This window comes from Sinocyclocheilus rhinocerous, unplaced genomic scaffold (genome assembly GCF_001515625.1).
Source record: "Sinocyclocheilus rhinocerous isolate Xijiao unplaced genomic scaffold, SAMN03320098_v1.1 scaffold2264, whole genome shotgun sequence".
Lineage (NCBI taxonomy): Eukaryota > Metazoa > Chordata > Actinopteri > Cypriniformes > Cyprinidae > Sinocyclocheilus > Sinocyclocheilus rhinocerous.
Window position 1 is genome coordinate 344,870 of NW_015665058.1, and position 13,379 is coordinate 358,248.

Genomic DNA, 13,379 nt, shown 5'->3' on the forward strand with positions numbered 1-13,379 from the left:
GGCACTGGATCGTCCACAACCCCCCGTCCCCTCTGGGGACCCAGAGATAGAAGAATTTGCTCTTTTGTCGAGTATTTGGGTACCACTGACCGAGAGGAGGCTGGAGGCTGCTGCGGACGCTGCGCGGGAGCAGGATGTACCTGATGGCCTCAGTCTGCTTTTGGGCAGCGGAGAACTGCTGGGTGAAGTTCTCCACTGTGTCGCCGAAAAGGCCGGTCTGGGACACGGGGGCGTTCAAGAACCGTGTCTTGTTCGTCTCGCGCATGTTGGCAAGACACAGCCAAAGATGGCGTTTCTGGACCACCATAGTGGGCATCGCACGACCCAGAGACCGCGCCGTAACCTTCATCGCTCGTAGCGCGAGGTCCGTCGCGGTGCGGAGTTCTCGAGAGTGACCGACTGAAAGGGAACTAAAGTTTTTTTTTTAGAAACTAGTTGCCCTACTTTCTTTACAACGTCAATGTATGACATTTATTTAGCCACACATTTTTGAACTTTCATTGCATTTTTCCTTACTCAGCATTCTCTGTATCCTGCACTGTGATCACCTCCAGAATTACACACTGCAAAAAATTATTCTCTTACTTTGTATTTTTGTCTTGTTTTCCATTACAAATATCTAAACAATTTAAAATCAAGCTGCATTTACCTGAGAAGCAAAATTACTGATTCTGAAATTTGTTAGCTTTCTTTTGCTTACAACAAGAAAAAAATCTACCCATGGGGTAAGAAAAATAATCTAATTTCCCTTTCAATTAAGAAGATTTTTCTTACCCCATTGCCAGATTTTTTTTTCTTTGAAGCAGCAAGACAAAATTTTGATAACATTTTATTTCAAATTTCTTTTATTGAATTTTCTGCACTGAATATCAAATCCACAGACAACAATGCACTGTTAATACCCTAAGCACATCCCTCAATCACCTACCTAAGAAAAACTTCCCATACAAAAAAAAAAATAATAATAAAAAGATAGATAGATAGATAGATAGATAGAGCAAATTTATTTTTACAAGAATAGCATGTTAAACTGTAAAAAAAATAAAAAAAAATAAAATGTTGCTCAGTTTAAGTGTCTAGAGAGTTATCTAACAGATAATCTTAAAAGGGGCGCCACAGTTTATGAAAGGTCCTTAAAGAACCATTGAGTGACAGTCTAATTTTTTCCAATTTAATGCAAGTAAACACCTCTTTCAGCCATGAATCAAAAGTAGGGGGTGAGGCTTGCTTCCATTTTAAAATGATGAGACATCTCGCTAACAAAGTAGTGAAGGCTATAGCCTTTTGAACCGTCACTGAAAGGTCAGTATCAACCGCCATACTGAAAATGGCCAAAGGTGTATTTGGATCAAGATCTATGTCAAAGACTTCCTTCAGAATTTTGAATATTTTGTAATGTAAAATCTTACACTGTATCAGGCTATGTCTTGCACATATTGATGATGTATGAATGAGATCAAGAATACGTTCCCAGTGTTCATCAGATAACTCAAGTCCTTCTCCCAATCCCATCGAATCTGACTTGGAGGGTCTGGATTAGTATTATGAATCAGGTAATAAATTACAGAATTACAGTGTTTTGAGTGTGGTTCAAGCTTTAAGATGTCATCCAATAGGGATTCAGGGGGGCGATTCGGGAAACAAGGGAATAATGTTTGAACAAAGTGCCTGGCTTGATAGAAATGAAATTAGTGGGAATTAGATAGGTCAAATCACTTGGAAAGATTATTAAAGGATGAGAAGATTCCATTTTCATAGAGATCATCTATGGTCTTTATGCCCTTATCAAACGAAATTCGGAATGCCTCATCCATATTAGATGGTGAAAAACAGATTTTTAAAAATAGGAGAACGGGTAGACGAGTCCATACTACTCATTTTGAACTAATGTTGGCAGGTAATGGTAGCTGAGAGCAGATAACAGAGTGCAAAGAGAGGCTCGCTGAGGATTGTTCCAGGTAGGCCCAACAAGGGAGTTCAGAATTCAAATTATTCCTCCAATATAACTTTTTTTGGATATTGCCCAATAATTGTGCAAGAAATGTGGGAGTGCAAGGCCTCCTTTATTTTTTATTTAATTAGGCTTATACCTTATACGTTATATTTATGGGGAAGTCATGGGCTTATGGTTAGAGAGTCGGACTCGTAACCCAAAGGTTGCGGGTTCGAGTCTCGTACCGGCAGGGATTGTAGGTGTGGGGAGTGAATGTACAGCGCTCTGTCCCATCTTCAATACCACGACTGAGGTGCCTTGAGCAAGGCACCGAACCCCCAACTGCTCCTTCGCCGCAGCAAAAAATGGCTGCCCACTGCTCCGGGTGTGTGTTCATGGTGTGTGTGTGTGTTCACTGCTGTGTGTGTGCACTTTGGATGGGATAAATGCAGAGCACTAATTCCGAGTATGGGTCACCATACTTGGCCACATGTCACTTCCCTTCACGTCTAGCCAGGGAAAGAGGGAGGTTAGCCCAGCTCACTTTTATGAAAGTGAAGCTTATACCCTGAAATGTTACTGGACTGGTTTAGAATATTCTAAATAATAGCAACAGAAGACTCTGGATCAGAAATAAAATTTATACTCCTTGCTTGATAGATTGATACCTTTAAAATTTACATCCTCACAAAGCCAAATAGCAAAGGGCTCAATGGCAAAAAGCAAAGGCGACAGAGGACAGCCCTGCCTAGTGCCCCTCTGAAGCAAAAATGGAGGTGAAACCACACCATTAGTTACCACAAACGCCTGTGGAGATACGTACATTAATTTGGAAATAAAGCCATCATCAAAACCAAAGCATTCCATTACACAAAAGATGTATCCCCATTCGATTATAGCAAAAGACAACATTTTAGTTAAAATTTTATAATCCACATTCAAAAGTTAAATGGGTCTGTAACTGCTACACGATAGGCAATCTTTGTCTTTCTTGGCAGTCAAAGTGATTGATGCTAACGACAGGGTGCAAGGTAGGGAACCCTTAGAGTAAGCCTCATTAAACATGTTCTGTAGTGCGGGTGCCATAGATGCAGAAAACATTTTATAAAATTCAGTGGTAAACCCGTCAGGGCCTGGTGACTTGCCATTTTACAAAAGTTTGATAGCTTCCACCACTTAAGAAATTGGATCACCAAGAGTCTTAGCAATAGCACTATCAATATTAGGAAAGGTGATCCTATCCAAGGGCCATTCTTCGCAGTCAGTGCAAATGGGAAGCTTCGAAGTGTAAATATCTGAATAAAACTGTAAGAAAATGCTATTAATTTTGTATGGATCATTAAAGAAATCTCTCCCTGTGGTGACCTTATTGCAGGAATCAACTTTGATGCTGCTGACACTCTGGCTTGATGGGCCAATAATTTACCTGCCTTGTCCCCCAGTTCAAAAAAATGTTGCCTAAATTTAAGCAAATGTGCCTCAGCCTTATTCGTTGTCTAATGGTCAAATTCTGTCTGCAGACAAAGGCGCTCTTTAAACAGGTCTTTATTTGGATCAGTAGCATACTGACAATCTAAACATTGTAGATCCTTTAGTATCGAATCTAGTTTAAGCTTGCCAGCCCTATTCATACCAGTGGAGTTAGAAATTATCATGCCTTGTAAGTAATACAACTTAAACGTTTTTCTCAAAGAGTCCCCCTGCTAATACTTGGCATATCATTAGCTTAAAAAAATAGGGCTATTTGCTCAGTCAAAAATTGTTAAAAATCATCTCTAGCCAAAAAGAAAGAGGGGAAGCGCTAGTGTTTAGGAAATGGTGTGCACTGGGAAAGATAAATGTCAACAGAGATGGGAGCGTGATTCGAAATAACAATGCTGTGATACTCACAGCATGATAAGTTTGAAAGCAGCCTGTTGTCTAATAATAATACAAAAAATCGTGAATATGTATGAGGGGAAAAATTAGTAGGCCCTATTCATTGGATATTTTGATCTCCAAGGATCAGACAGCCCCAATTGTCCAGCAAAGGTATTCAAAGTTCTGGTTTAATTAGTTAATACACAAGGTTTGCTCAGGGATCTCTGTCTATAACAGTGTCCTGTACAAAATTAAAGTCACGTCCTATGATAATATGTTTTCTGTCAATATCAGGAATAGATGAAAAAAAGTTGGATATAAACTTTTCATCATCCCAATTAGGGGCATAAATACTTTCCATAATAACAGGCACATCTCTGAGCCTGTTTAGATGTATGCTTCGGTGTCTGAAGCATACATCTAAACACGACAATAACATTGGCCGGCAACAGCCAGTGACGCAATTACCGGCGCGACCACAGTATAAAAGGGCGCCGGAAGAACGCGTCATCCGCTTCTTCGTCTGAAGCTCACGTCCGAAGCATGGCGAGGCTTCTAGAGGACGCAGTGTCTTGTTCCCTTCTCAGGGAACCATGGGTTACATACGTAACCTGAGACGTTCCCTTTCAAGGGAACTTCGAACTGCGTCCTCTAGAGGTCGCTATGGGGAACGGTATACCCACGCTGCCATGCTGAGGGGAGTGCATGCCAAGCACCAAGGCGAGCACTAAGTACCAACTCTACCAAAGCTATGGGAGTTGCCCACGGACGCCTTGACGGCTGTCAGTGACATTATCCCCTTCGGCCAAAGGCCTGAGCTGCATACCCCAAAAAACTTACCTGTTAAGGGCTGGGCTGGAAAGCCTGAACCCAGGGCAGAGCTTGAAGGCTTGGAATCAGAAACAAAAGAGATTCCTTTTAGGAGATACAGCCAAGCATCTAGGTTCTTACAATAATTAGACCCTGGCCTGTCACCCAGGGGGCTACCGCCAACTCTACATGAGCTTGCCCAAAGGAACTGACTCGACATGTATCCTTGGCGATACCTTCCTGAGCAGGGTGTTCGCTACCAAGGACCTAAGTAGAGTGGGGCCCAAGGTGAAAACCGGGGCCTAAGCCAACTCAGAGAAAGGGAACAAGGCTGGCAGCACGTAACCTATACCATAAAGGATTTGAGAAAAGTGTGCAGAATGCTTAGCGTGCACACTTACAACAATGTGGGTTTTAGAAAGTGCACAGAATCTCGGCGTGTGCACTTACCATAACATGGATGCTAGTAACACCGTTACTAAGGGGTCACCGAGGCTGTTTCTTAGACAGCCTTAGAAACCCTATGTGACTCTAGAATGCTCAGGGAGCAGTTACTTAATTCAGCGGGAGTCCGCATACTCAGAGTGCATGTGGATTAAAAATGGCGTACCTCATAGAAAAAACCCTCCATATGAGGGGAGCATCGCCAACTCACCAATAATAGTCACAGGACAGGCTCCGAAGCATTACGCTCATACATAACTTGAAGGAGCGTAGCACCAAGCTCTCAAGAGGGGGACACAAATGCTTGATTTTCTATTGCTCATAGATAACCCTCTAGAGTGAGGGGAGCACTAACAACCTGATGCGGCTGCTCAATGGAGCTCCAAGAGCGGAGGACCTGATGAGAGGAAGCCTCAGACGCTCAATTGGGAGCCGCATGCTCAAAGGCAACCCTCTGAGGTGAGGGGCACACTGCTAGGCTCGACCAAATAGGAACAACTAGTCAGGGAGGCAGCAAGCGGCCAAACTGCCTGATGTCGCTGTCACGGAGTTCAGAGCGGAGGGCTCGACCATTAGCAAAAAGAGAGAGGAACCCAGCTCGATCGAAGCGATCAATAGCCCATGGGCAAAGTACCTAGCTCTCAAGTAGAGAGGAGGACTCACATAATCTGCCCAAGACCAGCGAGCTCATAAAAGACCCTCCCTCAGTGAGGGGAGCACGGCCATGTCCGGGGAGCAGATTGACCGCAAATGAGACATCAGAAATGGGATCACACATTTCAACAGGGAACAACAGGGTCCCAATAAAGAGGCAACTGACCAAGAAGGTGACAGGGACGGGCCTAACAACTCGGTATTGTTGCATATGGAGTTTTCGGGAGCAGCGCTCTCGGCTCTCAAGCTGAGGTGGGCCCTCAAAGCACAAACTGGGAGAGATAGGCTCATAGCTAACCCTCGCAGTGAGGTGAGCACTTCTCAGCTCGACCAGAAGGCACCGCTAGGTTAGAAGGGGCAGTCTAGATTAGCAGTGCCCAATGAGAGACCGTCAACTGATGCAGCTGAACGCAGTCTTATGCTCTCTATCTCGATAGTGAGCATGGGCCCCGTTTAACCAGATCTGAAGAGAACCTGTAGAAACAACGAGACCCAATAACCCATTCATGCATGAAGAGCTACTGCTCCTCAGAGCCGAATTTTATTTGGGATTTAAATGTACTTAGACTGTCAAGACTAAAATGGGAAATTCGGTTTACAACAACAGAATCTTGCTCGATCAGTCTAAAAAGGGTGAGCCTTAACCTCTGATATTGGCATGATTATATAAAGTTACTATTAGAGAAAGTAATGTTGGTCAGCTTTTCTATAGCCGTGTCCATGACCTCTTACTAGACATAGTGTGTCAGGATAAATAAGACGAGGATCCAAGGTCAAGTACAATCACAGTTTATTTAAATAAACAGCAAACAAAAGCAAAGCAGAGTGGTTAGATGTTTGTGGTTCAGGAGAAGTCTTTGGCAGGCCTTGGTAGTGAGGGGACTGCAATGGGCTGGAGGGCAGAGGAACAAAGATAATCCAACCCAGTAAAGCAGTCAGCGTCAAAATAAAAAAAATAGTCCAACACAACTAGGCAGAAAATCCACACACAACAGAAACAAACACAGGAACAGAGAGCTGGGACACTGGTAAAATTTGAAAAATCAAGTAATCAAGTAAATAAAGTTATTTTTAGAAAAGAGCAAGCATGGCCAACTATCTAAATAGTATTTGTCAATTACCCCTGTCTAATGACCAAGATTTGTGAGTTTGTGACGTGAGATCCCAGAGAAATCCAATGAATACCTTCTACTTATGTTTATAGGATTTATAATATTACTTAAAATGCAACTAAGGTCTACATTACTATTATTACTATACTGTTTATGTTCATTGAGCCAGTGGTATTTGAAACTTACGTATGTTTGGGTCCGGTGAATGAATGAAATACACTAATCCGTATTGTTCACGAAACTAAAGTTGCCTTGAACTCATAGTGCGTTCACATACACACAAAATATATTTTTCCCTTACCAATTATGTAAATGTACATAATGATTATCTTGACGAATTTCCTCTCAGAGGTACGCAATAATATAAGGAGGATGTTTTCTCTTGTCTTTGATATACCACTATCCGCTATTTAATTTGAAAAACATTAATTATACGTATCCAGCTAAGTTTCCCATAACAGTAAATGGGAACGTCGCAAATACTGGAAGCAAGCATGCACACACTCGCGCTGCCGAAGCTCACCGATGCCATCTTGTGCACCTAACCAATTGATAAATGGGATGATAAAATGTCTAGATAATTTATTATATACATGACCAATGATTAATTGGTATTCCAACCTAAATTCAAGGTCATAAGAATATATAACAGTGTAATTAAAAGTACTTTGCGCATCGAAAAGACAGAACGTGCAGGAAACCTTCATCCACACTATTACATACCGTCACTGGGCCAATTGGGTGGCAATTACAGACTATTACTCGCTGGGCATTGATAGGGATATGTCCTTAACATCCATACTAAATTCTATGCCCTTGGATAAAATTAAAGTTCATATAAAGTATGACAAGCCCATTCAAACAAATTATATTTTGTGAAACAAACTTAAATAATTTAAGTTAACCTTAGGTAAACTGAATTAGGTAAACCCTAATAACATTATATTTACAAAGTAAATTACTTTTGTAATTACTCAATGATCTACTAGTGTCAGGGTTATGCTCTATTTTGGAGTTTCTGTGTTCTGTCCTGTTTTGCCCTAGTTAGTCTCCTTGGTTTCTAATTAGTCCCACACCTGTTTCTGTTCTCCTTGATTACTTTCCATGTGTATTTAAGCCCTGAGTTTCCTTAGTTCCTTTGTCTGATCTCGTCTATGTTTATGTTTATGTGGTTGTGCATCTGTGACATCTCCAGAGATCTCGTGTGTTATTTTGCTTACTAAAGACTGTTTTCTGTTCACTCCATCGTCATGTGCTTTAATACAGCCACCGTTCCATGACAACTAGCCAACAATAACATGAATAAGCATGCTAAATATAACATTTTTAAACTAAATATGATGTATGGAATGAGCATATTTGAAGTGATCTCTCACAGAACTGACAAAACATAGCTAATGCTCATTGAATAAAGCTCTATACATCACAGTCATCATGTAGACACCCACAAGTTTGACTTCTTGATGCTGTAGCTTATTTTAAATAAATTGAACAAGAAAAAAAATCCATATTGCACGCTCTCAAAATTTTATTTAATTCAATATCTTGATATAATTAGAATATGTGCATGTATTGCAGTGCCCGCAGTGAACCAGTGGCTGGTGGTGATGGACAGGGTGCATGAGTTGACCCTGCAAGCTGTTCTGTGGTTATGGAGAGTTCAGGAGCTGTGCTGGAGAATACTGGAGCTCCACAGCTTCAAACTAGTCTCTACAGGCATCATCTGGGTATGCGTGCAGGAGGTGAGACATAAACCAGTGTACAGCCGACACATACAGTACCTGGATGCAGAGTCACCCTCAACTAGAACCTATACAATGTTGCAGGTTTACACACTCTTATGTGCATATATTTCAGGTATCGCTGATGAACTTGTTGTTTTTGGTGCTGTGGACATTTGCTCTGCCGTACTCAAGACTGCGGCCTTTGGCTTTCAATGTGTCTTCTGTTTGGGCCTGTGTGATTGTTGTGTGTAAAATGATGTACCAGCTCAAAATTATCAAACCATCTGAGTATTCTTCAAACTGCACTGCTGTAAGTATTATTTATGTGACTGCTGCCTTAGAAACATACTTTTGGTTGTACATTATTTTACAGTATGTGCACTTACATGTACATATAATGTACTAACTTAAGAAAGTACTGGTAATATGACGTAAATACATAGTTAGGTTTAGGGCTAGGTTCAGGGTTAGTACCTAGTTATTACACAGTTATTGAAATTACTTTAATAAATATGTAGTATGTACATGGGGAACAGGACTGTAAAATAAAGTGCTGCCATAATTTTATATACACATTGCATATTTTTTATATATACATTAAAAGGAAAACATTTGTTTTGTTTTGTTTTTTAGATAATAGGTGAGTAAATGTACACTGGGATCAAAAGGATTTGGGCAAGTGTAATGTGAGAATAAAAACAAATTAATAATGATGAAAGAATAATGATGATTAAATCTCAAACCTGGCAGAGGTGAGAAAGGTTTACAAAAGAAACATGAATAGGGTTTGCCGTGGCATAAATTAGATCAGGGGTGTCAAACTCAGTTCCCAGAGGGCCATAGCCCTGCGGAGTTTAGCTTCAACCTTAATTAAATGCACCTGAACCAGCATATCAAGTCCTTCAGGCTTATTTGAAAACTACAGGTATGAGTGTTGGAGCAGGGTTGGAACTGAACTCTGTAGGACTGTGGCCCTCTAGGAGCTGAGCTGACAATAAAGTGAATGTAACATAGTTTATATTTTTTTAACAAAGTCCTCGCTAAAAAACCACATGGCATGGTCTTACCTCTCAGATCCGACTAGAGTTCTCACACAGACCTCATTAGTCCACATCAGAGACCTCATTAGATTACCTCAGATCCCATTAGAACTCAAGGAACCATATCAAATGAACAATATCAAACCTTAGTAGGTATCCACGTGTGGTTAGCATGTTCTAGTATGTTGGTGGCATGATTTTAGGTGTTTCTGGCTAGTTGTTTGACATTAGATAGATAGAGATGCACATTATTTAAAATTTTTAATGTTGCCAAAAGGTGAATGGTTAAACAATATATGATACATAAAAACATTTTATTCTTTTAAATGTCCAAATTGATGTCTCCAAAGGGCCTGTCATCATCTAATGAGAGTTGGATCGGTGATAACAAAGCAGAGCTGTTGAGGAATTCAGTTCTGTATTTGGCACCAGTAGATCCAGCAATGTGGGTTGGCGGACTGAGGAAGTGTGAGGATTCCATCCTACCCTGTCTCTGGGTATTCTGCTAAGTATTTTTATGGGCTATAATGTGATATTAGCTCACTTAGGTACTGAGGACCTAAACCATTTAAAGCTCTGTAAGTAATTAGCTGAATTTTTGAAATGTATACAAAACTTAATAGGCAGTTATATTAATATGTAATTATGATCACATTTCTTTGTTTTGAATACCCAAGTATTTTGAGTACCCAAAACACTGCACATTTTGCATGTCTCCTTAAATCAAACACACCCTATTCCACTCATCAGCACATTTATAGGGACTCTAAGACCTGAAATTGGTGTGTCAAAGGAATCATGAAAAATGTGCAGTGTTGGGGGGCCTACGTGAATGTGGTTGGGAACCACTGCTCTACCTTGCTAGCAGTTCCAAACCTGCTACAGAACACTTGCCTGTAATTTTCATGTAAAGTCTGGAATACACTATACAACTTTTGCCCAGATTATTGCACTGATTTACAATCTTTTTTTTTTTAAGCTTAGACTATTATTCCATCCAGTTGGAGGACATCAAACATGTTTGATATTTTAAGCCGATTTTAGAAGACTTATATTGTTTTTATTTGTCATGTGTGTCCTAGCAACAAGGCATTTGTTTCTGCATGAGTTTCTTGTGATCAAAACAGCTTGAAGGTCTGGTAGTGTATAATTCTCCTGGTAGTGTATAATATGATGGACAATCTTTCTACTGTGACCATTTACAAAGTCAGCAAGTGTATGATGCCTAGTGTTTGTCATGTACAGTAGTGCAGATGTTTTCAAACCTGTCCTGGAGGACCACCAGCACTGCACATTTTGTATGTCTCCCTTATAAGACACACCCAATTCAGGTCTTGCAGTCTACTAACGAGCTGATGAATGGAATCAGGTGTGTTAGATGAGGGAGATATACAAAATGTGCAGTGCTGGGGGTCCTCTAGGGCCCCGTCCACACGGAGACGCGTTTAGCTGTATACGCATACATTTTGTATCGTATAGGCATTTCGTCCACACGGATCCGGCGTTTTGGGAGAGTGAAACCGTTATTTTTTGAAACTGGGTCCCAGAGTGGATAAATCTGAAAACGCCACCCTTGCGTTTTCGTGTGGACAGCGAATCTGTATATTTTTTGAAACGATGACGTCATCAGCCCACATCTCGATCCTAGTCAGACACCGCTACATCACGTAACAGCAACAAAAACATGAACAAACACTGAACGATTGTCTTTTTATTAACTAACATTAACACAGATTAATAAATGTATTGTTCCATGTTCGTTTGTATACAGCGCACAAGGTTTATGCGCATAGTCCAAGTCTTCTTCTCCGTTTTTAGTGTATCTCTGTGGCAGAATTACAGCGCCACATACTGGTCTGGCATGTATACTACATCGTTTTGTGTCGGTTTTGTGGTTTCGTGTGGACGCAGATATTTCTTGAGACGAGGGGGAAAAAAAGATCAGATAGGGAAAGCTCTGGCTTCGTGTGGACGTAGCCTAGGACAGGTTTGAAAATCCCTGGTGTAGTGTATTCCATCCTTAACCCTGCACACTTCAATTATCTGGTTCAGGTGTGTTTGACTGGGGTATCTATCTATCTATTTATTTGTTTGTTTGTTTGTTTATTGGTGATTCCATGTGGGTAGAATCACCTGTTAATTTTAGGCCTCCTTGTGTTTGATGTGACTGTCCATCGGCACCAGCTCCATCACCGTCTTCAAAATGGCCTTAAAGCAACACACAGCAGCACCATATTTCAGGGTGTGACACACCAGCATCTAGACCACGGCATTATGGCCTCCCTCAAATATTTTGCTAACTACTTCTTCTACAAGTTTGGTCTGGAGGTGAGCGAAGTTGGTATACTTTTTTATTTATTTATTTATTTTTACCAGGAAATTAAGCTCATGAAATTTTAAAATTATTTTACAAGAGGTTTCTGGCAAAGACAGGCAGCATACTTAGTTAAACATGAAAACATTTAAAAGTAAAACATATACATTAATTCACATATACAGAAAATGTACACATTTCAATCAAAACAATTATAATTGGGTAAATCCTAACCAAATCATTTAAAATATACTTACATTCATTAGAGAAACCAACTCTTTTAAGCATAATTTACCTTATCACTGGTTCCAATCAAATGAAATAGCATAACTAAATGCCCTTTTACCTATTTGTACAGACTTTCTGGATATTTAAAAGATAATAATCTTGTGAACGAAGAATTCTTTGCACATTTTTGAGTGATATAGTGCTAAATAAGAGAGAAGCAAACCCAGAATCATTTTAGGCCCCACTTTATATTAAGTGGCCTTAACTACTATGTACTTACATCAAAAATGAAGTACAATGTACTTATTGTGTTGATATTGTATTGCAAAACACTTTTTGTTAAGGCCACTTAATATAAAGTGGGTCCTAATTTTATATATAAATATGTGCCAGTGCTTGAGTCTGTGATGATAATGTGGGCCATTCAGCCCGAGAGTACAGCAGACAATGATGGGTAAGGGCTTTTGAATTAGCAATAAACCTTAAAGGTGCAATAGGTGATTGTCTTCAGAATTTTTTTTTATTATGCTGGTTGAAAGTCTCTTCACATCCCGATAGCAAGCATTAAGTTAAGTGGTCTAAATGTATTTGTCTGTATTTATATATTCTGTGGAAGGTGTAGGATCAAGAAATGAGGAACCGCTGATGTAGCCTATTGTAGTAATGTTGTCTCTGGTATTCTGGTCTGTGAGCATAAATGCGTTCAGGGGGCATGGCTTTGGACGGCGATTGCAGGGAGGGTGGGACGTTCGCTTTCAGTGCGATCAGGCTAAAGTTCGCATTTTCCAAGATCTCCTACTGCACCTTTAATGCTCCATGATAAACAGATTACGAAACCTGTAAACAATGCTTAGGCGCCTGAATATAGATAATATCATAATAATCCAACTCTAACAAGAAAGTAAAAGCTACCGATCCCCTTCTTGCTTCTAAAGAAAGATAGGACTTAATTCTAAAAAAAACAAAAACAAATTTTAAATCTTGAAAATCTGTATATGCCATTACATTAACATCTATGTATTTTTTTAACATGTAGTTGAAACCAGCATTACTTTTGTTTCTGTTCACTATTGTTAAATTAAAATAAAAATGGCAAAAACATAAAATTATAAGAACTATTAAAACAGTGCTGTGTTACTCTATACTCTATGAAGCATTACCACAATTTTTTTTTGCATTTTTTAAAGGGGTCATATGATGCTTTTTTAAAGATCATTATTTTGTGTTTGAGCTTTTGCTGAGAATGCAAATCAGATGGTG

General features: G+C 40.0%; 1 protein-coding gene across 1 annotated transcript in view; it reads left to right on the forward strand.

Moving 5' to 3' along the window:
- LOC107731100 (piezo-type mechanosensitive ion channel component 2) overlaps positions 1-13,379 on the forward strand; it is a 173,300-nt gene that overhangs the window by 68,786 nt on the left and 91,135 nt on the right. Inside the window, 4 exon segments of the mRNA XM_016542086.1 lie at positions 8,392-8,555; positions 8,671-8,847; positions 9,928-10,074; positions 11,705-11,905. Coding sequence (XP_016397572.1) covers positions 8,392-8,555; positions 8,671-8,847; positions 9,928-10,074; positions 11,705-11,905 — 689 coding nt within the window.